Consider the following 26,431-nt stretch of genomic DNA (forward strand, 5'->3'; position numbering starts at 1 on the left):
AAGGCCACTCTCGCCGCGGCAAGCTTGTCCCAAAGGTCCTGGAAGAGCGCGCAGGCACCCCCGAGCGGAGCAGCATCGCTGCTCCAGCCTTCGGGGCGAGATCTCTGCTGCGACTGCGCTCGTGTTCTTGTTTCAGGATAATGAATATTACGGCGCAGCAGACGGAGAACTTAGACTTGCGAATGCTTCGGTCGTTTCGAGTATTACGTCCACTGAAACTAGTCTCTCGCACGCCAAGTAAGTGCGCCAGTCGAGCCGACCGCGCCCCGGGTAGCCGGATCAGCCGTGCGGCCCCGGGCCGCCCCGTAGAGCACGTCCGGTTGTCACGTGTGCGCGCGCGCTCCAGAGGCGCGCGCTCGGCCCATGTAGCCCACTGTAGTCGTGTCGTAGCATTGAGGCCGGGCGCGCGGCGCCCAGCGCCGGTGAGTATGCGCCCTGTGTAGAAGGCGCCAGGCCTGACACGCCACACACGGCTGCAGGATGTGCAACGGTCCCGGGGAGTGCGGTGGTACCTGTCGTGTAGCTCGTAGTTGTGCGTAGCTCATTGCCTCGCCCTCTAGGGGCGGGAAGACTTGAACGGTGTCTGTGTACATGATTTGTTGCTAGTTGTGTAGACTTCGCCGAGTCGCTTCGGTAAGCAGCAGCATTTTCACTTCAGCACATATTTTCGGAGCCTCTCTTCTCTGCACGCAATTAACAGTGGCGTCTTCCTTACGAGTTTTATTGTTCGCCAGATGCGTCATCCGAGACACGTGCCAATCGCTCACAGTTTCAGAATGGATCGTTTCGTACGACGATAAACCGAGCGCGAGATATTGTCGACGATAATTTGGTACCCTGGTGGCACTTGTTGGCTAAACAGTGGTGAAATAAACGATGGTAATAATATTTATTTTGAAGCTCTCATTACATATGGCTAAAATCTGTCGACAAAACGTCAACCGTCATGATGAATATTTGCCTTAGAGCTGTTCCTATGATTGCTGCCCTCACAGCGCTGAGGAAAGCGGGCGACAGAGGAATGATCGGCAAGAGCGATGATTAATATTGGCGTCACAAGTTTGGAAGCTTGTGCGCTTGACCTTTCCGGAGAAAAGTTATATAGAAGGTGTCCCATGAAAGGTCTTCCCAGGAGTGCATAAACGCGCCAGCTTGTCTTATATTGGCGATAAGCGTATACTACACTGACAGCAAGACCCTTCGCAAGCTTGAAAATGAGTCCAGCGGACCCTTTGGGCTTCCCTATTTTTCGTTCACTGAGTGTCGCCATCCGCAAGGGACGCACAACGCTCGTTTTGAGAGCCGAGAGCTTTCAGGCTGGGCGGCATTTAATGACTGAAATAAAACACACTATGGGACTCGAATTCCCTCTAAATACAATCTTAAATATAGCTTTTTTAGGGTACTTTAATGATTTCTTCTTTATCATTCAAAATTATTTTTCATTTTACGATTCCAATTCACTTTCTTTAAATTAGGTAGCGTGCGATACTTTGGTGCAGCAGGCAGGGCATAAACTTTATTTTTTTTTATGTAACTTATCATTGCCCCCACCATTAAGTGTCTTTTGCAGTTAAAACACTTGATAAGAAAACGTAGAGTGCGTTGGCTGTGGGAGCAACGCGTGGGGCAGCATCCCTGTCAATACAAGCAAATCAGTCACCCCGAAGCAGTGCAAAAATGCTGTGGTGCTTATCGCTACCACGCACAGTTCGACAACAATGTACGATGATTTGAGCGAAATGTGAACAATGCTTGTATCCACAGATTTCAGTGCACGTTCAAGAACGCCAGGGCCCGTATTCACAAAAAGGCTATTTCGCTGGAACTACTCGGAAGGGCATACGCCATCCAATCGTGAAGTTGGACATATTATCAGCGAAGGCGGCCGTACCTACTAACAAACAAGCCACCTAAAGCCGAATTCACAAAGCTTTTCAAGCGTGAGACGTGGGCCTTTGGCTCGTCGCCTTCCCTAATAATAAATTATTTGTCCTGATTGATATGCGATGATTCTTACGAAATGCTTTGTGAATAGCCCGTATTCGCAAAATGTCCCTAGGTTTGAATTGTTCGTAAGGTGACATTCCAGCCAATCCTGATGCTGAGCATATTATTAATCACATCCTGCCAATGGCGAGCAGCACTTGAGAGCGAACAGCTTTGTGAATTCCGGCCCAGGTGCCCAATTCAACAAAGCTTTTCCTTCCCAAGTGTCGTTTGCCATTGGCTGGATGCGTTCGCTGATTAAATGTTTAGCATCAGCATTGGCTGGGTTGTTCTCTTACATACAATTCTAGCGTGAAGACTATTTGTGAATACGGGCCAAGGTTCTCGAAATTAATTCGGAGCGCGCTACACAACGGAGTAGTCTTGCGACATTAAGCACCGCCAAGTATTATTTTTAAGAGATCTAATGCTCTACAGTAGGCTCCGGCTGTCGTGTTAATATCTCCCGGTACGCGATGGTGCGACAGCGACCTCCGTGGGCGGGCTCTGCGGCGCACACGCGAACAATATTAGGGGCTTTGTGAGGGATACGGAGCCTTCAAGTTTCATTGCGTTGCTGCTCTCCATCAAGAAGACCTCGCTTCAATATCGACACCGCGGCCAGAGGCCAAGGTAAATATAGCAAGTGTAGATCGCCTTGCGAGTGCGCGCAGAATAACTTCGAATGGCTCAAACTTCAAGACTTGTTCGCATGCGGCACGGTCTGTTTTCACAAAGATACGGTGGCTGCTTCAGAAATGAGGCGGTACTGCTAATTTCGTTTGGCTGCAGTGGGCAGACAGCAAATCTATCTCTAGAATAAAATAAATAGATCCACAGATCCTTCCGGCTAGCTGTGCGAGAACAATTTAATTGAATCGCCGGACAAGGTCACCATTGGCAAGGACTGGCTCAGCTAATTTCGGGGTCACGGGCAAACGAACGTACACACAAAGCCCCGGCGCAGTGTGCATTTTGATACGGCGCTGGAAAAGGCGGTCGGTGCCGGTCGGACAAAAGGAGACGCTAAGCCTTGCCCAATAAAGACGAGCACGGCCCTGCCGAGGAGGCACCGCCGTCGCATTGCTTCCGTCATTGCCGGAGCTCGAGCTTTTTCTCCGTTTTTCCCGCGCTTCTCCGCGCTCCAGCTTCACCTGGCTTGATCCGGTGCCGGATTAGGCTGAAAGCTTCCGCACGAACAATAGGCGTGCGTATAAGCGCCATTGTCAGCGCGCGCTTGCCGCTGAGCGCGCGCCACCTCTCCCGCTCAACCCTTCGCCCCGCGTCAGCGCGCCCTGCTGCCACAGTTTGTGGGCGTCAAGCGTGCGGATTCGCTCCAAGTTCTCGCGGCCTCGGGCTCTGCGAGGCTGCGAAGGCGTATCGATATTTTCCTCGGGCCCTTCGTCTCAGCCTTCGTCTTTCGCTTTAACTTCGGGCGTTTCGGAAATTAACTTATCTTCCTTTTTCCTCGCGTCTTCGGGCCCTGTTTTTGTCGGCGTGACACTTTCTTCTCGCTTCACGCGGTCACTGACACGGCCTTTCTGCCATTGCCGCATGCGCGTTTATGGAACGCTGCGCCCCGGGGCTTCTGTGGATTATTTCTTCGGTTGGTCCGGCATTTGGAGGGAGCTAAAATTCACTGATCAGTGTGTTGCAGCCAGGCAGTGTTCTGCCTTTAATTCGCATTTGCTCTTTCAGATATCCAAGTCTGTACTAAGGGGCGCGGAGAATCGCAGTTTGGTGTCTGCTTGCGAGTATATACGCTTACGGCAGTCCTCGACGCGCGCTTCGTCGCAGCACTTCTGCTGCGACGAAGAACACGTGTGTGTGCTTATTGGGAGAGGAGGAGAGAAGAAAGTGGAGGTGGGTGGATAGGAGAGTGTGAACAAGGGGCAAATAAGGAAAGCTTTGATATTTTCTCTCATTTCAGTTCTAAGTATCCGGATCCTGACGGCGGTAAATTAGTTTTCGTTGGTGTTAGCCGTCACAAAGCACGTTTACTAAAAGCGACGCCTACGTAGACTTCTGGCTTACTTCTCTTAATTACTATACGCCTACATATTTTCATTCCACATCAATCATAATATGGCCACGGAATCCGGGAATAGAACTTACGACCAGCAGCAGGTTAGTGTCGTCGTTGCTTTATGACACAGGAATCGCTTAAAGTCCCTTTCTCTTTTTTTTTTCCTATATTAGGAGATTCCTGCAGTTCTCTAATGAATGATTTAATCATTTCTGAGTCTCACGTAACTACCCTTGCTTCCCTTCCACGATCTAGAGTTCCTCTTGTAAAATTCACATTCCCTATCAAAGCTATTAGTGTTTGATCGGTAAAGGACGCGTTCACATTAGGCGCGTTTCGCATGCAGAAACATTAAACCCATGAAGTATGCAATGTATGAAAATTCACGCTAATCGCCAGCACTACAACATATAATAAAAAGGTCAGCGCGAGCTTTTTTTGTTTGTTTATGTTGGTCCTGGCAGAAAAATATAGTAGAAGAAAAGCCGCACAGCCTGAAAATTAGCTTATGTTAGGAGCGCTAACCTACAAACTACACCACAATAAGACGACGCGGAGGGGATATAGCATAGATCTGCTGCATTTTCCAGTCTTTACGCTAGTCAGGGATGCGCCATCGTAAACCAACTAGCCAAGCTTCCCACGTTAAGCACCCAGTTCGACTATGTAGGCGATGCACCGTTACTGCCACAACAAAAGCCGTTTTAGTATCCAGGCACAGTGTACCGTCAGATTTCGGGACTGTTTGCGGATATAAAAGCGGACGGTTGAGCTGCGTGTCGTCTTCTCGTTCTTTTCACTTTTTTTTCTTTCGCTGCGCCTAGAGAGCAAACAGCGAAAATGTGGGATAAAACTGAGCAAACACAGCAGGCCATTCGTCGCTTCCAAAAGCTCAAACACTAACTCGATGGCGGTTCGGAGTTGCTTGAAGCAGTCCCGGTCATGATCAAGTGAGTCGGCGCTACGTCCAGAAAATCGATTGACGCGATTCAGCAGACGTTGCACACTGACCGCCTTCTCTTTTAGCGACGGTGTCATAACTCGACGCCTGTTAACTTCCACAGCATGCGCCTGGCGTTCTACGAGAGGTGTACGCTCCTTGCGAGAAAGGTTTAACGTTAGCAACAAAGAACTCGACCTTTTGACTAAGAATAAGGATCAGACCATCAGAACATCCTACCTCGCATCAATCGTTTCCCTCATAACGGCGCGTTTGACGCGTAAGTGGCTGTGGACGCTATACGGCTGTTCCACGGCTGCGGCCGGAAGGACGCCATTGCTATGTTGTCCTCGAGGGCGCGTACGCGAAAGCGGGCCTAAGCATTCAAGTGCGTCTCTTATGGCGTCAGCGTTCTTTGTGTCTAATTGCTTGTATTCTTAAGCCTGCCTCCTCGTAGTGGCGGTACGATGTGAGCACAGAGTTGCGGCTTTAAAAGAAACAGTTTCAGGAGTGGATAACACAGTCTCGCTCGTTTACCTAGCTTCCCAGGAGGCGACATGTGCAGATGCCGCGACTGGCCGTCTCAACGAATACGTTCATATAGTATAGAACAGCAAGAGCAGTTGCCAACCAATCGTGCTGTTGCACATGATTTAAGCGAAGGCAGCCGGCCAATGGCAAACAGCTCTTACGAACGAAATGTATTGTGAATTCCGCAAAGCGTAACCGAATCTTTGCCGTTTGAGAGACAACCGCCTTTATGGAGGCAGAACGCCGTTCTGAAGCATTTCGCGCGACGATTGCCGTCATTGTTGCCTTTCTCATAGAAACAGTTTACAAAAGGTCTCTTTGATTGCATCGCTTTCTACGTTTTACCCATATTGATTTGTTTCCTGCCTATATGGCCTTTACCGTGACCATATTGTCCTCGCTGCTGCTTAACTTAGCAAATTTTTCGCCGCATGCACTTCGCTGACTTCCTCTTAGTTGTCACCACACTTCGTCCTCTGGCATTAATTATTTAAATAAATTTTGAGGTTTAGCGTGCCAGACCAATGGTCTTACTATGAGGCACGCCGTACAGTAGAAGGTGGGACGGGGGGCTCCAGATTAATTGTTAACCACCTGGGGTTCTTCAACGTGCGCGTAAATCTATGTACACGTGCGTTTTTTGCATTTCGCTTCCGGCGTGCACCGCACTTTTCGCTAGATATATATAGCTCCTCCAACGCATGCTCAGAGCAGCTATATAACGGCTGCGAATCGCGGATAAAACCATCGCTAGGCTGTGGCAGCCGCACAGAACAGTGCGTGCATGTAAGCACCGACCGCAAAAGACTTTCTCGTACAGCGGATGCGCGTCATGAGCCGAGGGAGAACAAGAATCGAGTGCGCCCCTTTTGTTTCCCGCTCCAACGGCATTACTGCGTAAATTGTTACTGTAGTTACCGGTAAATAATATGTCCTTTCTTACCACTGGTTCTATCGGGCTAGTGAGAGAGGGAGAGATAAAAAAACGTGGGGAGGGGGCGGCTGGTGGTTTTCTCCTTTTTCGTCCAAATAAAAATCGCCGCAACTCAACCACCGTTTTAAGGGTTAGAATACCTGGCACCCGCCTCTCTCCCTTACGTTATACATATATATATCCCACAAGAAATGAGAAAAGGGACGCGATTACACTGCTATTAGAATTTTGATCGATTGGAGTGAGGACTCTTTCAGTCCTGTCACAGCAGTGTTCGGTGTCCGCATGTCTAGACGAAACATATAATTAACAGCACCAAAGCCGAAGCAGTGCATGGTATATTTTTGCCCAGCTTGCGCTTAGTAAGCTGAGAAAACCGACCTTCCACGCAGAGAAGAGACAAGCGTCGCGGCCACGTGGATGCCGCCATAAACCTGATCGTTTGTCGAAGCGCACTGCCGATGCGCGTACGCACGCACCAGGGACAGAGTGAACGCTGCTGCTTACCGCGAGCGACTGGTAGCGGCGACATGCATGCGTAGCGTGCGGCACTCCAGCGGCCGCTGTGTGTAGCGTAGATCCGTAGTTAGAGCATCCCGCTCCCCTTGTTTGCTTGCAGGTTTGTTACCTACTTTGTACCGGAGGATTTAGATTTAGATCTCAGAACCTTGAGAGCCATCAGGGTGCTTCGACCCTTGAAGCTGGTCTCCGGAATCCCAAGTGAGTCTTCCCTTGGGCCGCGTCGCCTTGCTCCGGCCGTGCATCGCAGAAGCGGGCCGTCTCGCACAATGAGTAGCCGCGGCGCTCCTCGCGCTGTCGTAGCTCGCCAGCCCCGTCTTTCTCGACTCTGCGCTGCCCAGTGGTGTCCCTCCATCGGATGTCTTAAAGAATGAGTGCACCTCCATAGTTGCGAGATTCAACTTTATACTACAGTCATCACCTACAAGTTCCCCATTTATAAAGTTAAATAATAAGTGTGTGTTAAGCAGTAGTATTATTTCAAAGGGCACAGTTTGCGAACTGCGCACGACTCGCGACCGTCAGATGCAGTTATTTCTTTTTAAGCTTCAGTAGCTGCTTTCGCTTTCTTTTTTACAAAACCTGAAGGCTTATTTTTTAATACCGTGCACAAAAAACGCCGGGCGGAATTAGAGAGGCTTTTCGTCGTATTCTTGCATGCTACGGGAAACTTGCACTCATTCCAAGGATGATGCTACTGACCAACTTTCTCGTTTGTACGGCAACCGTGTGTTGCTCGTTATAGTGCCAGTGTATGACTGCAGAGCAAGTTTAAGTGTCGGAGCGCTACAGGATAATAAGCCTACCGTGAAGCAACATCTTAAAGGATGCAGGAAAGCGAGATTATTTCGTCTTGTGCGAGAACAGAGCCCATAAAAGCAAGCTAAAAATACCACAGGCGGGTCTCGGGTTTGTCGCTGGCTTCTAATGGCTGCCTTGGCGGCATATAAATTGTCCAAGTAATCCTTGCAAATTACCAGCAACGGGAGGCGCTAAGTTCTAAGTGTTCTTTGTTAAAGGAATATCCTGGTCTTCTCACCCTTTTTTTTTTTTTTGCACGAGCGCAAATGATTTATTGCTTGAAATCTCTTACTTTCTTTATTTAGTTTTTTACATAATAAACCTGAATGCATACATACCATAATTTTTGTTCCTTTTCCAGGCCTTCAAGTAGTGTTGAAGTCCATCATCAAAGCCATGGCGCCATTGCTTCAAATAGGACTTCTTGTTCTCTTTGCCATCGTTATATTTGCCATTATTGGCCTTGAATTTTACAGCGGTGCTTTACACAAAACATGCTACAGTTTAGAAGATGCAAGTGAGTATTCATGTTGTACGTTCATGCGTTCCACGCTTGCGAGAACTTAACAGGAGCTTAACAGGAGCCTGCGTATCAGGCGAAACCTGATACGCAGGCTTCGTCAAGATTGCTGAAGCCACTGCGCACGTGAGGAGGTGGGTGACTGCCAGATTTTTCGTTTCCCCAAAGTCGCTGAGACAGAGCGGGACAGAGCCTTTCAATCAAAAGAGCTCCAAAGCACCAGACTTGCTACAGGAACCCTGCAAAAGAGTCCAGCGGCAATTCTTTTCACTGGCATAGTGGCATTGAAACCATTGACAGAGGCTGCATGTCCTGCTTTCTCCCGTTCTCTTCTTAAATCTATTCAGGGAGATGTCGTTACGATGCATTAAGGGAATTGAAAAGCTTTAATGCGGATAGGCGCGTCAGTATATAAAGGCCCCTGACGTTAAATATACGATCAGTTAATTAACGGCTAATGAAACCGGTGTTGTTTTTCTGCTTTGCAAAAATGAAGTATCGGCTCTTGTTACTAGTGTGCATAATATCACATACCCTGAAACACCTGAGCTCTAGCTCAGCTGTTTTCTCCTGATTTCTGCGTACATCTTTGGAGAGCCGCCATAGTTCGTGGCGCGGATGCAAGTTGTCGTCCCTGTGCCTCTGCCTGTGCTGGCAACTTCAGCGGCGGCTGCGTCTAGGAAGCGCACCGGCCTCCAGAGCGACAACGACGGCGACAACACTGCAGTGTCTACTTGCTCAGCAGTGAGGACTTCTCCGATGACGGCTTCGAGCTTGTGCGAAGCCGCAAGGCGAAACGAAGACACACCACCAGGACACACCACGTCTATGTCTTCGAGCACGCCAGCGGTAGGACCAACTCGGAATACCGCAGTCAGTACGACTCTATTTGTACCAGAACTCGCTACCGACAACCTGAGGCGACTCAACAGACAGTCTGTCTCGGTGCAACTTGAAGTGATGGCGCGAAAGCAAGTAACAGACGTTAGAGTCAACCCACTAAAAGATGTGTTGGCTATTGACTTCGCGAATGAGACTGCGCTGGGCACTTTGAATAAACTTGCAGAACTTGGAAGAATGAAGGTCCTCTCGTATATCCTACTGGACCACTACTATTGTAGTCCACTACTGGTGTCATCTACGACGTGGACTTCTCCATCTCAAGCGCTGACTTGATTCTAATGAAGCGAGCCGTTGATGGCGTCGTCGTAACGCATGTGTATCGTCTCGGCACATCCCGCAGTGTGAAAATAATTTTCAGTTGCGAATCTCTGCCTTCGCACGTCAAGGTGGGCCACTTTAGGCACCCCGTGCGGCCACTTATCCCAAGGCCACTTCAATGGCTCAATTGTATGAAACTGGGACACGTGCGCGCCGTGTGCGAGAACTCGAGAGTTTGCTCACGCTGCAGACACCTGTGCAACCACGGTTCTCAAGTACACCAATTGACTTGGGTTCCATTATGCTTCGTCGAAGGATTGTCCCAAAATGAAGAAGGAAAAGGCGGTGTTGAAGTAGATGGCGAGAGACCATCCGTCTCGTCGGGAAGCTGTTGCGACCGTTAGAAAGCGACGCTCCCGAAGCCGTTGGGCTTCAAAGAACGCCGATGCCTTTGTGAAGGGGACGCCACATCCGACACCTCCTCCTCTGCCCCCTTGGCCTGACGCAATCCAATCTAAACCTGACGACAATGTCATGGCGCAGAACAATACAACTTGGACCGCCCTACTAAAGGCACAGCCGAAGCCTGAGCCATAGCGGAAGTTACGACCGAACCTGCAGCCGATGCCACAGCCGGAGCTGCGTGAAGTGATACAGCGCACCGCTGTAGAGTGCACAACGCGGGTTTCTGACAAATTGCCCGAAGAAGACCGGCAAGTGGTTATGATGCTCCGGTCTCTGATGAATACTTTTCCAGTGGTCTTGAATAACCTGCATACTCCGTCAGCGCAAAATGCAGAGCAAGTGCTGGATGCTCTCAATTCAGTGCTTGCAAGTCTTGAGGGAGCATCATGGCTCACCCGCAGCATTCTATTCGCACTGAAGTCAGAAAGACCGCGGTTTACTTTAACTTATACTGCCAGGTACTCGAACGTACTGCTAACAACCACTGGCCCCTTGGCCTTCCCAGCTGACTTCAACGCGCATCACCATCTACGGGGAAGCACCGATATTAGCTTCAAACAACAGAACGATGGCATCCCAATGTATAGGCGGGGCACTTGCTTGGACTTGACTGATTTCAAGGCGCTTTGCTGCGTGCACACACAGGGTTCACTCTCTCCCGCTTCCCTTTTTCTATTTCCCCTTTCCCTTCCCTAGTGTAGGGTAGCAAACCGGACCCTCGCCTGGTTGACCTCCCTGCCATTCTTCTCCTTTCTTTCTCTCTCTATCGCATAACCGCACTAGTGTGTCAGAGTCTTCTTTTGATGCTTACAGGATTCTGATCAAAGGCAAAGCTAATCAATGGCTTGGCTTTCACGACGATGCAGGCACCAGAAGGTAGTTGTGTGCCTAAGTTGGAGGGCAGTCTGAAATCAGCACTCAAGTGCCGAGATTTCCCACTTGTTTTGTTTTAAAAAGTGAACTCAGTGATATTATTCATTTTATGCTCTCTTCAGCTTATTCAGCTGTTTTGTGGTCGGTAAAGGCCTTAGCCATAATTGGCTAACGACGGAAAATAAGGCAAAATAAATCTCTTTTGTGAAGTAGCTTTGTAAGGAAATAAAGAAACATGCGTTATACTGTTTCCCAAAGGCAAGCGAAGGTGTTCACTGCGTCATTGCTATTTGATCCGCATTCCATAAAGGCATAGTTCACCTTTCAAGAAGTTCAGTTGTCGCACGTTCTGAGTGTTGCCTGTATATTTACAGCCCTTCAAAAACTCAAGGCTCTGTGATCGTGTCTAGCCTCATTGAAGATGAATACAAGTGTGGCAAGCTTTCGCGACCGCGCCCTGTTATTGCGGATTTGTGTCAGTAGCAAACATTTCAGCAATGTAGCTTGCACTATACTGAAGTGCAATATATCGGGGTCAAGCCGGACAATAAGATGACAGCTTCAGCTTGGGCGCTTCTTACGCACGACGTTATCTTCTGGAAACTTCAACGATGTAGAGCATCAGGCTAAAACGGAGCTTTCTACGTCACCAACTGCGTGCTGAATAGGTTAGCTGCTTGGACTGAGTATACATACCTAAGGTTTTGAGCAATTCAGTTATAACGCGCCGAGACCGTAGCGTAACTTGACTCATGTTAATTAATGTCTATACGTAAATATAATGTACCGTGGCCTGAATGCCCACCGCTTCATATTGTAGTGGTAGCTGTTACGCGTTGTCTCAGCTCGTGCGTGTCGCTATGACCATTTTTATAGTCGCGTCATAACACTACCCCCGTTGCAGAGCCTTCGTAGTTGCTTTGGCTTTTTGCGTAGAAGCCGCGCCAATGAAACTGATAGCAGTCGCAACACGCAAACTGTAGCGATAAAGAAATCAACTACAAGGTAAAGCACTCCTTCTCACCTATTATCATTGGTACCGCACAGCTGGGTTCTATCTTTGATAGCTTAAACGGCATCGTTGTAGCAAAGGGATCGCAAAGGGGCACTAATGGACCACTCCATGAGACCCAGAAGCGATTTTGATAAAAGTGAACGTACGCATCCACCTTGTAAACAATGCCTCTGCGCTACAATAACCTACCGTTTACTATACCGGATACATACGCTATTTCAAACCAGTTTCTTTAGAAACAATTAAGAAGGTCCATGGAAACAGGACCCTCCGGGCTACTGTTATCAGCGGAAGCTGTTTCCTTACCTGGCTTCACGCTGAGCCCCACCATAAGGGCCCGTGTTTGCAAAACAGTTCGTACGCTAGGGCGATGGGTAAGAATAGCGGCCTGTCTTTTTTTTTCTTCTTCTATTAAAGAAACTTCCTTTGACGAGAGCAGAGAGGAGGAACAGCTACTGCCGTTTACGGCGACACCGAAGTTATGCTTCGGTCGACATTTATATGTTTTTATTTTTTCTTCCACTTATGCGCACGACAACAGACGCAGAAGAGCGCTGTACTAGGGGACGCGCTTGCGTGCACGAAATTCAATACTAGCGTTTCAGAGGTCAAATTTACAAAGTTTCTCGTTCGTCAGAACAATTCATTGTTGACCTTCCGCCTAAGCTGATAACACGTTCCCATCACGACTGGTGGGTGGCTATTCTTATGAACCGTACAATATGCTTTGTAACAACTTTGAAAACCAACCAGTACCAGCTTGCCCGGTTGGCTATTATTATCAACTTCGTGCTTTATGAATATGTGCCCAGGGCCCGTATTCACGAAGCAGTTTGTACGTTAGAACGGTTTGTATGACCGGGCGCTGGCCAGCCGGGATATGAGCTAAGGCAGCCTGCCAATCACAAAGACTACTTACGAACGAACGAAAAGCTTCGCCAGCTTGGCCCCAGATCCTGACAGCCTAAAAGACTTTGCTATGGAGAGGCATATTCGCGAATAAACCAAGATAATTAAATGTCGGATCACCGGCGTTAATGAAACTCTCGCCTCTACTACTCCATTTCTTTAGTTTGCTACCCTAGTAAGCTACCATAGACAAGGTTTTACTACGATGAAACGTTTAACTCCGTAGCACGGCCTTTTCTCAGAGGCTGCTGCTGCGACAGTAGTATTTACAGCACGGGCTTCTCGGCCTTGCGCTCAAGGCCCCGGCTGTGGCATTAGTGCTACTTGCATATTCCTACATTTTGATGATCACTTCGCAGCAAATATTTTATCCTCATAGCACACCTCATTTGTCATTGTTATGTTTTTAGTAGATTATATTTTACGCAATTACACCGCGACTTATCCTAGGCTTTTTCGCAGCCGTGTTACATCCTTGAATTCATCTACCACTGTCAATTCATTCCACCATGTCATTGGCGCTTTTGGCCAGCACTGACCCTTGCACCAATAAAGCCCATTAACTAGTCATCAAACGTTTCACTTCGCAAGATTTGCTTGGTTATTTGTGTTTCGGGATTTATGTTTTCAAAAAATGCTCTGAGATAAATAAGCCCTTTATATGCTGTCGAAGGAGAGGCCGTGGTGGTTCAGGTCCTCCAAGCGAAGCACGTCCAACCAATCTCGTACTCCACCCTTCAGGGACCGAATTCACGAAGGTTTTTGTTCATGAAAACTTCGTTTTTTTTTTTTTTTTCCTCGTGAAATTCGGGTCTTTCCTCATAATATGTTCGCTGTCACTATTGGACGGCTTTTGTCCTGACGAACTTTACTAGCGGAACGACTTTTTGCGAATACGGGCCCTGTTCTCATTGCATATTGTGACATTGCGCCGTTTCACACAGACGAGATCGTTCCGGAGGGCGAGCAGGAGACGCCTTGCTACCAGGACTCTCCGTTAAACTCGTCGCATCCTTCCGGGGCGTACATTTGCGACCACAACGTCTCCATGTGCAAGGAGGGCTGGATCGGCCCTAACTACGGCATCACTAGCTTTGACAACATCTTTTTCGCCATGTTAACTGTTTTTCAATGCATCACCATGGAGGGTTGGACGGCCATTTTGTACTGGGTAAGTGCGCCGCTTGCTTTATAGCGCTGTAGTTCCGCGAATGTTGCCACAAAAAAAGAAAGAAAAGAAGAAAAGAAAAGTGACTGAGAGAGACAGAACTTTGCTGGTGGCATAGCGTCGCGTATTTTGTCTGTTAGAAGCTTAGCTTCTCACCTTCTTTTTTGCTGCACTTGTTTCCTAATGGCATAAGTGGCGTGTGACTTCCCTCGCAATGGCATTTTTATGACGCGTAATGTCGGCAGTATGACTTTTGTCTTTCGTTGTTGCACTATGCACAGACCGCGTATTATTTGTACACTGCTTCATCCCGGGGCTGCGTTCCTGTTATTTTTTTTTACACAATATTCGCCTGTACCATGTACGGTATAGTAGACACAGTGCTGTATTCTAATCGCCACAAACTATCTTGTCACTAACCTCTCTCGCTTCTAACTAAGCCCCTGTTTTCTCTTTGCAGACAAATGATGCCTTGGGTAACTCATTTAACTGGGTGTATTTCGTACCTCTCATCATCCTGGGATCCTTTTTCATGCTCAACTTAGTTCTCGGTGTTCTTAGTGGGTAAGTTCAGGTGGTGGTGGTTCTGTGTGTGCACGCCTGCCCCTTCCTGCCACGCGCGGCTTCTCGCTACACTGCGAACGCCGCAGTGAAACTAACTACAATGCTCCAGCACTGACCAAGCAGTGCTGTATAGCTCCGATCTCCGTCTTTGCAATGCTCAGTATTTGAGGGCTCCTCTGGCAAACAAGCGCAACTGCTTCTTTTTGGCGATGCGAAGATGTTTTTTCTAAGAACGCAACTTCTCAGCATACTCGCGCGAGAACTGTCCGCTAGCTTTTCCATGCATCAGTTTATATTTCAACTCCGTTCGGATATCGGACCTATCTCATAAGCTGTCGTGTCGTCTATAAAACTATCACATCTTAGGCTAAACCAGTCCACGCCACTGGTTTATTTCAAGCGCGGAAGGCTTCGTGCCCTGGTTCTTTCAAAATGAGGTTAGCTCTTCCAAACAAAAAAGGTCTTGTCGACCGAGTGAAAATATTTTCTGACGCCTTACGATGTCTAACTCATTGCTCATTTCATAGAGCACATCAATGCGGTAACAAATTTATCATGCACGTAAAAATGCTCAAGATCACTGATACAAAACAAGAACGCATTGACACTGTATCGCAAACAAGAGACAAACGCTGAAGGACAGTTCGTGGCTCGTGCTTGAACATTTGTGTGTGTGTGTGTCCTTTTTTTTCAGAGAGTTTGCAAAAGAGAGAGAAAGGGTAGAGAACCGGCAAGCCTTTCTCAAGATTCGGAGGCAGCAGCAGCTAGAGAGGGAGTTGGACGGCTACGTCGAGTGGATATGCAAAGCAGGTCAGTTCGACTAAACGTCGCTCTTCTTCTACTACCTGGTTCACTGCATGCATTACTCGTCACTTGTGCATTAACGCCCAAACCTCAAAACACACTGCACTAATTAGGGCGCCAAACGAGGAAACAGAAGGGAACTTTCCCGCAGTGAAACAGTATCCGAGGGCACGTGTGGCGACTCTTTTCTCTGAGCCCTTATTTCTCACGCAGAGGAAGTGATTCTGGCGGAGGAGAGAACGACTGAAGAGGAGAAAATGCATATAATGGAAGGTGAGTTCTTTTCTCGTTTCTTTTCTTGTATTTTTTTTCCTTTTTTTCTCCCTTTCTTTAAAGGCCGGCGCGAAGCCGCACAGCGAGTCGCTCCGTCCCTCGCCACTTTGCAAGCTGGTTGCAGCGCTCGGGATGTTCGTAGTCGCGCGAAAATCCGAAGTACACTAACAAATAGTTGCCGCTATTTTTGCCACGAGAAAAATGTTATGCTTTGTTGGAGCAGACTTTGTCGCACCGCATAAATGCGTGTGGCTTTGTCCGCATTCATATGTCCGCAGGGTAAATTTCGGAAGAAAATCATGCGTGGCTTTTGATGTTCCATTTCCCCGTTCTTAGTAATCATAGTGTTCTCAAGGGAAGTAAAACAGCAGTGGTATTGAGTATGAAGGGGGGTAAAATCGTTCTCTCGGGCCTGCTAGGCAGGCTCTCCGAAAAAAAAAGATAAGACAAATCAATCCCGCTGCTTACTCTCAATACAGCGCCCATCTTTAGCGCTCTTCATCCGTCAACGAAATAACAATGGTAGTTGTGGCGTTTAAAATCGTGTTGCATGCCAGTTAAGAGGCGAAGTGCAGTTTCTCTGGAGCTTTTTGGTGTTTTTCTAGCTGTGTTTGTGCGAAATGCAAGCGAAATGAGCCTTCGGATGTTCAAGCTCACTCCTTCGTCGCCGAAATGTGCCCCACGCGTGTCAACTCACTCGGGCTACTCGGCTGAAGCAGAAGCCTTGACGTTGCAGCTTTTCTTGTTGCACTGCAAATCCATTGGTCATAGTTACGTACTTCAATGCCGAGCTTCTATTCCCTTGTCTCACTTGCGTTGTCGAAACAAGTGGGTTTGTACCTCATAATATTCTCCTATTAATCTGCTAGCTTTCACAAATTTTTCTCAGTTCGAAATATTACACGAGGGGAATAATTTTACCACTTCTGTAAAAATGACAAAAAAAATATTACACCTGGAAGTAAGCGTGAATATGTGATTATCCCAGCGCTGTTTGAACGTGGTTGTTGTTATCCCTGTAACCTGGATGAACAGGTATCGAAGGGGCTGCGCGTGCTGAACTGTGCCTAGCCCTTCCGGTTTCGCTCTGTGTAACTTTCACCCCCATCACTGTACGCACGGAATGTTTTCCGCCGATCTGCCAACGTACGAGTCTGAGCACGCCGGGAAACCAAGCAACAGTAGTTACCCTAACACTATGCTTAATGTAGTCCTGTGTTGACTATCAGCGAAGACGGCTCCTAATGAGCCGCCAAAGTACTTTGACGAGAACTGTGTCAGTCAGAGAGGCGCGGCAGTATGTGTTCAGGCCCTTGAGCGTCGTATGTTCTCTGTCCGTGTGCCAAGTTCACCCTGTATAGCGCGCGCTCACATGGGGGTTCAGGGTGCGGGCCGCGCGTGACGCGTGCAGTTCTGGTGTGCCTGACGCCTCACACTGATCGTACCTTTGCAGCTCGCAGGCGAGCGGCCAATAAACGTAAGAAACTAAAGAGTATGCGCAACAAGAGCACGGACGAGGAGGAGGAAGAAGAGGTGGAGGATGAAGGTGAGCTGCGGCCGCCGGCGTCGCCGCCGCCTTCCTCGCGGCCGCAGCGCCCTCAGTTGGCCGTCGCTCTTGTTCTGGGACGCAGCCTTGCTTACACGCCTTTCTTCGCTCTGCTTTCTCTGTCTCTCTTTCTCTGTTATTTCTTTTTCTTTGTGCGCACTGTATGACACGTACCGCGGGCTGCAGTATTCGCCGCCCTCTGAGAGTTAAGGATCAGTTGTTTTCGTTTCTCACTGCAAAATATGTCTATCAGCGTATGCCTGTGTGCGAATATGTAATCTATGCTATACGAGTCCAAGTTGCCTCCTGTGACCTGTGATAATTTCGCGTCATTGACTGCTCGTGTTCTGTGTCTGCTCGTTTCATTGTAGAAAGCCAGGTGAAAGTATCTGCAAGAGCTTGCTCTGGTCGGTTGGTACACAGGTTGAAGCCGTTAGAACGAAACAGGAAAGCGGGACGCAAAGGTGGGAGTACGCGCGGTGGCAGCAAGCGGTAGTCTGGCTCCTTGCCTTGCTTCCAGACATTAATTTGGTTGACACTCGATGAGCTTCCTGTGCCGTCATCGTCAGAGGATGTAGGGGGAAACAGTTTCCGACCCCAGTCGCCAGACTGATCTCGCCTGTAGCAACACACCACCGCGTGCAGAGCACTGATTTCTGCGTACATCTCTGCGTCCCGTTTTCGCATGTATGCCTGCATTTTTTTAATGGTTTCGAGAAAGAAAATTGTTGTTCACCTTGTTGCTTCTTGCGGATTAATGCAGCTGTGAAAATACGCAAAAGCAAAGAAGGTTTACTCTGTCTGGCAGTTGACCGCCTGCTATAAAATTCAGGTACATGTATACCATAGATTCTAACTATTCCAGATCTCAGTCTCGCGTAAAGAAGGAGTTCATAGAATGCGCAATTTTCTTTTTTTTTTTCCAGTGAAATTCGGTCGTTCCAGCGATTTTGTGTGCGTCTCGCCCGCTGGATAAGTACACTGTGAACACGCAGGCTTTAAGGCTCCGAACGTTTTTCGAGCGCCTCTGAAAAGTAACATGCGTCGCTTTTTTTCAAAGCAGGTCTAACGAACTCAGTTTTGCTCTACCGGAACAAGTGAGCATTCAGCTACGAAGTCCCAACCTCTCAGCTCAGTTCGAACTGTGTCACTTAAGCAAGACGCGCGCCTCACATCGCCTGACGTACTACAAAGCATGCCAGCAAGCCTGCTTGCTCCACGCAAAACGGACCAACATGAACGGCATATCACGTCGCTTCACCATTCTAATTGTTCGCTAACGCTACAAAAGAAGATTCCCCTGGAACGTGATGCTTGCAGAAATATAGTTACTTTGCGGTCTTTGTGCTGACGTCTGAGACGCTCGACGCGTCTTCGTCTGAGCCGAAAATGAAAGTGCACAGCGTTAATGGAGACCAGCCTATTTTTGCCGCTTTAATTCACGGTCTATGCTCTGCACGGGCGCTTCAGACCGGCTTTTAACGCCTTTCCGTAAGCCATGAGCGTGACAAATATGCAACGAGAATGCAGCAAAGCTAGCTTTTCACAGTACTGCTGTCTTCTTAGTAGCAAACTCACGGACGCTGCATAGACACTCACTGCCCTAACATGACCAATCTTAAAGGAAAAGAACAATACACAGCGACCTTTATATTTTGTGACCTTAACGTTTCGTGGCACGCTACTTCACATATTTAGGCCCTCGTCATGATAACTCTTCAAGTTGCAACGTTCCTGCAGCTTTCTTGACCGACTGAAGGAAACACAACAGGCACAGAGAAAACTGATCGATTGGCTATGTTTCGCTCTTTCTTTTTCTTTATTTGCGCGAAATTTTTGTAGTATGCTCTTAGACTTAGTAGCAACTGACTTTCATATGGCTGAAAATACTCTTAATATATTTTCTTGCATTGATTCTGCAATTATTTCTTTTCTCAGCGTCCTTACATAGTAGCGAGCGGATGTAAACCTCATTATAAGACATTTCCTTTTCTTTTTAGCCTTCTGTAATTGATTCTGTAGCTCTGTCGTCCCAGCACCGATATCTACGTTATAATATATATATATATATATATATATATATATATATATATGTATATATATATATATATATATATGCTAGAGTACGTCAAGAATGATACTGAGCGAAACAAAATGTTTGACAACCTAGTTAGAGTCCGGCAGTGTTAACTTACGCAGTCATCATCTCCTAAGAAGGGCACGCTTCCTGTGGGCAAGTTCTGAGACAATTGCGGCTCACGGCCGCGTTGCACTTAACTTCCTACACATCCCGCATATTGGTGGTAATAATCATATCCATGATCTGCACTTCGATCATTGCTCGTGAAAGGAAGAGAGTCGGTAATAAACGTTGAAGAAACGTGCTTTCAAAGAAAATGTGTGCGTTACAATGCTTTATAAATCGTCAAATACAAAAAAAGAAGTCTGCTAGTATTGAGGTTGACACGTTACTGCCATTTCATTCTCCGCTCAGATGAAGTAGTTTCGAAGAAAATGTGTAGAAGAGAGAAAAAGCCCAACGTGGCAAGCAGGTTGACACTTGGTTGCCGTATTAAAATCGACGCCTTGTGCTCTCGCTGATGTCTTGTAGTGGGAACAGGGGCCGTGTGCACAAAGCATTTCTTTGGTAAGTGTGCCCTTCGACATTGGCCAGTCGCCTTCGCTAATACGTCCGGCATCAGGATTGACTCCTGCGAACAATTGTAAAGTAAAAGGTTGTGGTGAATACGGGCCCAGAGAAGCACAGGTAGATCTGGACGTGTATTCACAAGGAACGTTATTACGCTAGAGCTCTTCGTCAGAGCAGATGTCAGCCAAACGTGAGGTCAAACACATTATTAGCGAAGGAGGTCAGCCAATGGCAAACAACACTTACGAACAAAAAGTTTTTTGAATTCGGCCTCTGGTTCGCCGCCGTTACAGTCCTGCCATTCGAGAAGCGCATGTGGACGCCTGGCGACATTGTCCCCACGAAGCGTATCAGCTGCTTCGCGCAGTTTACACGAAGCGCTTGCTACGACGTGTGGTGCTGTTCATGTTGGACCTTCCTGCGCTGACAGTTTCACCTATGTTATCAGCAATGCATGAAGAGCGCACATCGCCATTCCGCATCATTTGTACAATGTCTCTTCTCGCAGAACGCGCATGGCCGAGCCGAGTTCGCTTTTATTTTTCTCTAAGTTTCGCTCGCACAGTCGCCGGACTTGTACGTTCTTTCAGTTCTGGCAGAAGTTTCATTACGTGTACGCGCAGGGTGTCCTACGTAACGTGATCTAGGCGTCAAGAATGCCAGGCTTTTCCGTTCATATGAGCAGGACAGATCGCAATAGGTGCAGTGCACATTCGATGCATGAGGCGCTGGACGTGAGTCATTGGGGATTCCCTTTGGTGCACTTAACGGTGTTACACTTTCGCCAAATGTTTTGGAATGCGAGCTCAGAAACACTGCAAGTAACTGTGATATTCTATCTGTAAAACCCTCAAGTGACAGAAGAAATAGCGCTGCGCTCTCAGGAAGGCCACATTGTTAGTTTTTGTTTCTGCTTTCTAGTAAAACCGAACTAAACGTGAGCGATGACAGATATTTCAGCCTTATAGTGTGCGCCGAAAAGCTTATGCGACTGAGGGAAGGTAGGAATACACCAGATTATATGCGCTGCATGTGTATAATGTGCTATTCAGACCCTCCTCGTTCTGCGGTTCACTGAGTTCTTAAGTGTCTTATTCGTAGATCAATTTTGATTGTAGCCCAAGAAAATGGTCATAACAAATATTTTGGGCCATAGAAGACCTCAAGGCTGTCGGTTTATTTAGACTTGTCGTGTTGAGATGTGAAGTTGTAAGTGACAAGAACATTTCAGTCGTTGTTAATAGTTAAAAATTTTACATTTATTTTAATATGTTCTGTTTTAATATGTTTTAATACAGTTCTTTTAAAATGACCCTATTAAAATCTTTATGATAAATGTTTTTTTTATTATTTAATGGGGAATGCTAGTAACCTGAGCTGCTTCCCTTGCTTTTTTATGCATCGATCTTTGTTTCCGTGGGACACCCTGCGCGCGTGAAATAGGAGAAACGTTGATTTTATTCGCCGTAAATTCGCGATTCCGAAGCGCTCTCTGTAACGCGGTGGCTACTCGTAAGCGCGCACGCAGGGGACGACGGACCAGTCGTCCTCTTCAGGGAGCGATTCGTGCGTGCACGCGCAAGTGATCTCGAGCAGGCCGAGTCAGCTTGTGTTGTACGCCGCGGTGTTTGTGTGTCCACTGAGCACCCTGCCGCACTCTCTCTCTTGCTTTTCCTGGCCCTGTGTGACTGGCCCCCGCCCGCAGCTGCCTTGCCACCGGTGGCCCACTGTGCGCCCTGCGAGCGGGAGAGGGCTCCGGGGTCCCTACCCCGAGTCCCTCTCTCGCTCACCGGCGGCGGCCGAGGCGGGCCCCGTCGTCCGAGGCGCGACTAACACATTTTCCTCTCTCTCTCGCATGTGCCCCCCTTCACACGCACTCCCACACATGTGCCGGGTGCGCTGGTTCGAACGGTGTGTGTCTCGCCCTCAGAGACCCCCGCTGGGAAGGTTAAATTAAAAGGTACAGGGACTCCCCCCACCTAGAAGCAGTGTCCTGCCCGCCACGTAGTCCAGGTCCAAGCGCCGCCCGCGCAGCGCGCGCGTTGCCTGCGATAGAGCGCGCTAGAACTCGTAGTCCGAGCATCGTGACTCGCCCGCTGTGCCCGGGGCCGCTCACGACGCTGCCTCTCTTGCAGGCTTCGCGAGGGCTTCCTACCTCAAAACGAAGATTAAGAACAAGGGAGCCTGCAAAGCTTTCTGGAAGGCCGAGAAGCAATTCAGGTGCGTCTCTTTAAGTCTTCAAGCGCGGCACGCGTGATCGGCAGGTGGAGAGGAGAGCATGCCGACTCTCCACCGCGTCGAGTGATGCGTGTTATGCAAAGCTCGCGTCAGGATGACACCCACGGTGTTCCTCTGCCCACACATTCAATCATCGGCACTCTCAATGCCTACAGTAGAGGTCGCGATATCCAAATTGCATCTAGCAATTTTTGTTTTCCTCTCACTGAAATGGTTTCTTAACTTTCTCAGTGTTAGCTGCAGGCGTGCAGTGTAGCTAGACCATGATACCAAGTAGTAGTAGTAGTAGTAGTAGTAGTAGTAGTAGTAGCAGTAGTAGTAGTAGTAGTAGTAGTAGTAGCAGTAGTAGTAGTAGTGGTAGTAATAATAATAATAATAATAATAATAATAATAATAATAATAATAATAATAATAATAAAGTACGCCTCTGAAAGTGCAGCGCTCAAACATTTTCTTCGTTCATATTTCTTTCAGGTTCTTCATTCGTCAAGTCGTCAAGACGCAAACTTTCTATTGGGTTGTGATCGTGCTTGTGTTCTTAAACACGGTGTGCGTTGCAGTGGAGCACCATGATCAAGATCAATATCTCACATACTTTTTATGTGAGTAGACGTGCGTCCCTCGTTCTTCCCGTCTCTCTGTTACGAAAATTAATCTCGCTATCACGGCACCCATGTCTTGTCCTTCTTGCAGATTATGCAGAATTTGCATTTTTGGGGCTATTCATCTTCGAGATGTTAATCAAGGTGTATGCTCTTGGACCACGCATTTATTTTGAATCGTCTTTCAACAGATTCGACTGTGTAGTAAGTACCGGTATTAACTTATATATACATATATATCTGTGGCCGCACGTTAGAAGTGTTCTTTCCTTCCGAGTTTATTCATTTTTGTGTCGATCGTACCGTCGAGAGGCCGATCCCACCGAGTGCCCGTGCTTACGTGGTTTCATTTTCTTTTGCTGCCCAGGTTATAGCGGGTAGCATCTTTGAAGTGGTCTGGTCCAGCCTCAAGGAAGGCTCGTTCGGACTGTCTGTTCTTCGGGCCCTTCGGCTGCTGCGTATATTCAAGTTTACCAAGTGAGTGGCGGCTGTCCGATTGCGCTGGTATTCAGGAAGCGTCAGCTGACGCGCGCGCGCAGGACTGCATCTCTGGAAGAGCGCGATTAGAGCCTCGGAGCTTTCTCCTCTTCAAAGTAGAAGGATAATAATAATGCGCTTGCCTTTATATTTGTGTTTCTTTGGATCGACATAGCCTATAATAGAATATCCTGTATGCATAACTCTAATAGTTATTTCGCTGGTAAGGCAGTGCTTGGGGAATCCTGGCTAGATATGAAGAGGCAAAGTGCTATCTTAATTTAAAGTCGTCATCATCATCATCATTCGGCGTCATCGTCGTCATCCCATATATATATATATATATATATATATATTATATGTATATTCAGTGCAGAACCAAGGCCTCAACCACCGATCTCAAGTTACCCCTGTCTTGCGCCAGCTGATCCCATCTGTGGGCAAATTTCTTGATTACATCGCCCCGCCTATACTCGCGGACAACGTTCTGTGGCTATGAGGGGAAAGCTACGGGCGCGTGGCTGCTGCACAATCTTAACTGCGCCAAGTAGTCAGCCAGCGTTTGACAGTGCTTTTGGTTGCTCGAAGCAGACGCTGAATCGACGCAGCTTCCACGTGCGACAGTTTCACGTTTCCCCAGACGCGCAAGGGAAAAGCCGCAAAATAAGTAAACATTCACACTAAGTGGTGCGTTCTGTATTATTTAGGTGATGCTGATAAGGTGTTTATGTTTTGTCTTTCCCCACCCTAATCTAACGTGCAATAAAACGCGGGACTCTTTCCAGAAGCGCTTTCACTTGTGCGCCCTTTGCCTCCCGAAGCTTTCCCTTCACAGCCGCAGAAAGTATAGTTCTTAGCCGTCGTCGACTGCGCTTGCCTTCTCTTGTCACCCATCCTGTAACTCTAACTGCCATACGCGTATTGGCTATACCCCCGTTTGCTCTCTCATCCATACCGCTGTCTTCCTGTATCCTACACGTTACGCCTAATATTTCGTTCGCTTTGCATAACTATACGCAGTGCGGTAGCGCTCCGCAAAATGCTGACCCAGATATTGCTATACTTACCGGCCACTCCGTGGTCGGTCATTCAATCTCACGACGTCAAGAACGTTATAATTATTATGTACGGCCCGAGAATGCTATCGCCAAAACTAGAACGCGTTGTTTTAGGTATCCTCACGTGATCTGAATAAAGAGTGTAGCCAGGTCACATCTCAAGTTCTCAGACACAAAGTCTCCTTGAACGTTAGCGCGACAACTTGATACAGAACTGCCTCTCGTTGCTCGCCTGAGCTGTGCGTTCTTTTCCGATGCAGGTACTGGTCTTCGCTACGGAACCTGGTGATATCTTTGCTGAACAGCATGCGCTCCATCATCAGCTTGTTGTTCCTGCTCTTCCTGTTCATCCTCATTTTCGCGCTCCTTGGCATGCAACTCTTCGGCGGCGTGTGAGTACAAGGATCGCCTTGGTGGCATCTCACGGGTCCAGTGCATGCCGTTCCGCGCCACTGCGCGTGCGTTCCCTGCGGCACCCTGAAACAGAGAGAAGAGCCTATAGTGACGAGGAGTGGTGTTTGTATACAGGATTCTCACAAACCAAGCAAATGCCGTAGTCTTAGATCCTCAAAAGAAAACATTTGTCGCTGCAGTCACCAACGCGTGGTGCCGCAGACCACCCGAGAAGAGTACATTGGTTGTGCAGGGGGTGTTCAGTGTTTTATAGGCAACCTAATTTGTTGACATCAGGTGCAACTGCGAGAAAATGTTAGTATTTACAGCCCACCGTCTTCATCATGGCAGCGTCCACCGACCAATGCTAAGGTGGATTATAGTCGTTGCGGAGAAGCACTCACGATACGAGAGGTGACGTTATGTAGAAGAAAAGCAAACCGTGCGAGTTGGAACATATGCATTGTTGCAGTGCACAGGAATCAACGCACAAAGAAGAGAAAAGAAACACAAGACGTGCGATCGTCTTGTGTTTCTTTCCTTTTAGTTTGTGTGTCGTTTATTGTATACGCTGCTACAACAGAGAGGAGAGGCACCGTTGTGTTGGGAGACGCGCAACCGATTTAGACACTTTTGGACGATGCGGTTCGTATTCAGGCTGCAGGTGGGCTTTGTCGAACTCGTAACTTCGCTGCCGAGGCCATATATCATCACTCAAGGTCGTGGCAGTATTACACCATAGATTCACAGCGCTTTATGTGTAAGGCAATACCTAACAGGAAAGGAAAGACACGCGCTCTGCGAGCCATAATGTAGCGCGGAAAGGCGAAACAGTCGAGTCTTCTCTATGTGAGATGCGGGTTCCATCTTTTCTTCAAAGCAATAATTGGGAGGTGTGGCTTTCAACGCCTTCCATACGATATCTCGTGTCGTCACGACTCAGTGAAAGTAGGCCACGTGTTACCTAAGATGCTATAGCCTTTGTACCGTTGCTAACTCCAGGTATAACAGCACACAACGGGCTCATGTCCACGCTTAAACACAAGGGTGGTTCTATGGCTCTTAAATGTTTTACTGCGATAGCAACTATATGAAGACTCCAGGTGCATTTCTGCCGTCGGTGTCGCCGTCACCGTGATGTTCCATGTAATTTCGAAGCGCGATAACATCGTCGCTGCACGCCGTATGCTGTATGAGCGAGTGAAAGCGTGCGAATGTGAGCCGAGGATGGTTCCTCAATCTTGCGCGCAAGAGAGGAAAGCGGGGAGGCACTGGGGGCAGGGGAGGAAGGGGGAGGGGGGCGGGCGTTCTACTCAGAAGGTTGCGGCGCAGCCAACGCGGCCGCGTTGGCCCTATGTCGAAAGTGATCTGCGATGGGGACAGAGTGCGCCGAGTGCTGATAGCTTCGTGTGCGCTGTGTTCTCGCCGCTTAGTTCGCGTTGAAGCTAAGGCAGCACGGAGGTCTATTATCTCGCTGCTGCTGCCGCGCTTTCTCACCCCAGCGTTTTGAGAGCGAGTGTCCGCGGTCAACGAGTGAGATGTGTTCATGTTTGCCTCTGCGCGCGTGACACCATGTTTGTTAATTTAATTCGTAAGCGAATCTTTAGAAGTTTATGCGGCCGATAAAAGTACTATCCTCACTTCGTATAGCTATCAGCTAATTTGCTGTCGCAATCGATGCTTCGCCCTTCGGACGAAACTGCGACTTCTTTCATGCCTGTCGGATTAAAACAATGAAACATGAAATATATCCGGCCTCCAAGCACTTAAGGAATAGAATGTAGCAGCCCTGTGTCGTCTTAGTCTTGTGTTACCACTTCCGCATGCCTTGTAGCCTGTGGTTAAGTGGTGTTGTGAAATGATAAGGAAGACCACCAAATTTTAAATGCTTGAAGTGTAACATGCCCGATATACCAAAGCTACAATTCAACCGCACGGAGTTTACAGTATCAGTACATTAGTAGTACTGAGAAAA

The 26,431-nt window shown here is 48.0% G+C and overlaps 1 protein-coding gene across 9 annotated transcripts in view; it reads left to right on the plus strand.

Annotated features, from left to right (window-relative positions):
- The window catches only part of cac (calcium voltage-gated channel subunit cacophony), a 674,132-nt gene that overhangs the window by 574,106 nt on the left and 73,595 nt on the right, over nucleotides 1–26,431 (plus strand). For 8 of the 9 annotated variants that reach the window (XM_050193695.3, XM_055061950.2, XM_050193689.3 and 5 more), the window contains 13 exons: nucleotides 7,040–7,140; nucleotides 8,102–8,257; nucleotides 13,628–13,854; nucleotides 14,312–14,415; nucleotides 15,110–15,225; nucleotides 15,433–15,492; nucleotides 16,946–17,038; nucleotides 21,619–21,648; nucleotides 21,824–21,908; nucleotides 22,401–22,528; nucleotides 22,620–22,732; nucleotides 22,896–23,005; nucleotides 24,324–24,455. In XM_050193695.3, the coding sequence (XP_050049652.2) occupies nucleotides 7,040–7,140; nucleotides 8,102–8,257; nucleotides 13,628–13,854; nucleotides 14,312–14,415; nucleotides 15,110–15,225; nucleotides 15,433–15,492; nucleotides 16,946–17,038; nucleotides 21,619–21,648; nucleotides 21,824–21,908; nucleotides 22,401–22,528; nucleotides 22,620–22,732; nucleotides 22,896–23,005; nucleotides 24,324–24,455 (1,455 nt within the window). The remainder of the gene's footprint in view (nucleotides 1–7,039; nucleotides 7,141–8,101; nucleotides 8,258–13,627; nucleotides 13,855–14,311; nucleotides 14,416–15,109; nucleotides 15,226–15,432; nucleotides 15,493–16,945; nucleotides 17,039–21,618; nucleotides 21,649–21,823; nucleotides 21,909–22,400; nucleotides 22,529–22,619; nucleotides 22,733–22,895; nucleotides 23,006–24,323; nucleotides 24,456–26,431) is intronic. The other variant, XM_050193691.3, reaches the window with a different exon arrangement.

The sequence above is a fragment of the Dermacentor andersoni genome, chromosome 1, assembly GCF_023375885.2.
Source record: "Dermacentor andersoni chromosome 1, qqDerAnde1_hic_scaffold, whole genome shotgun sequence".
NCBI lineage: Eukaryota > Metazoa > Arthropoda > Arachnida > Ixodida > Ixodidae > Dermacentor > Dermacentor andersoni.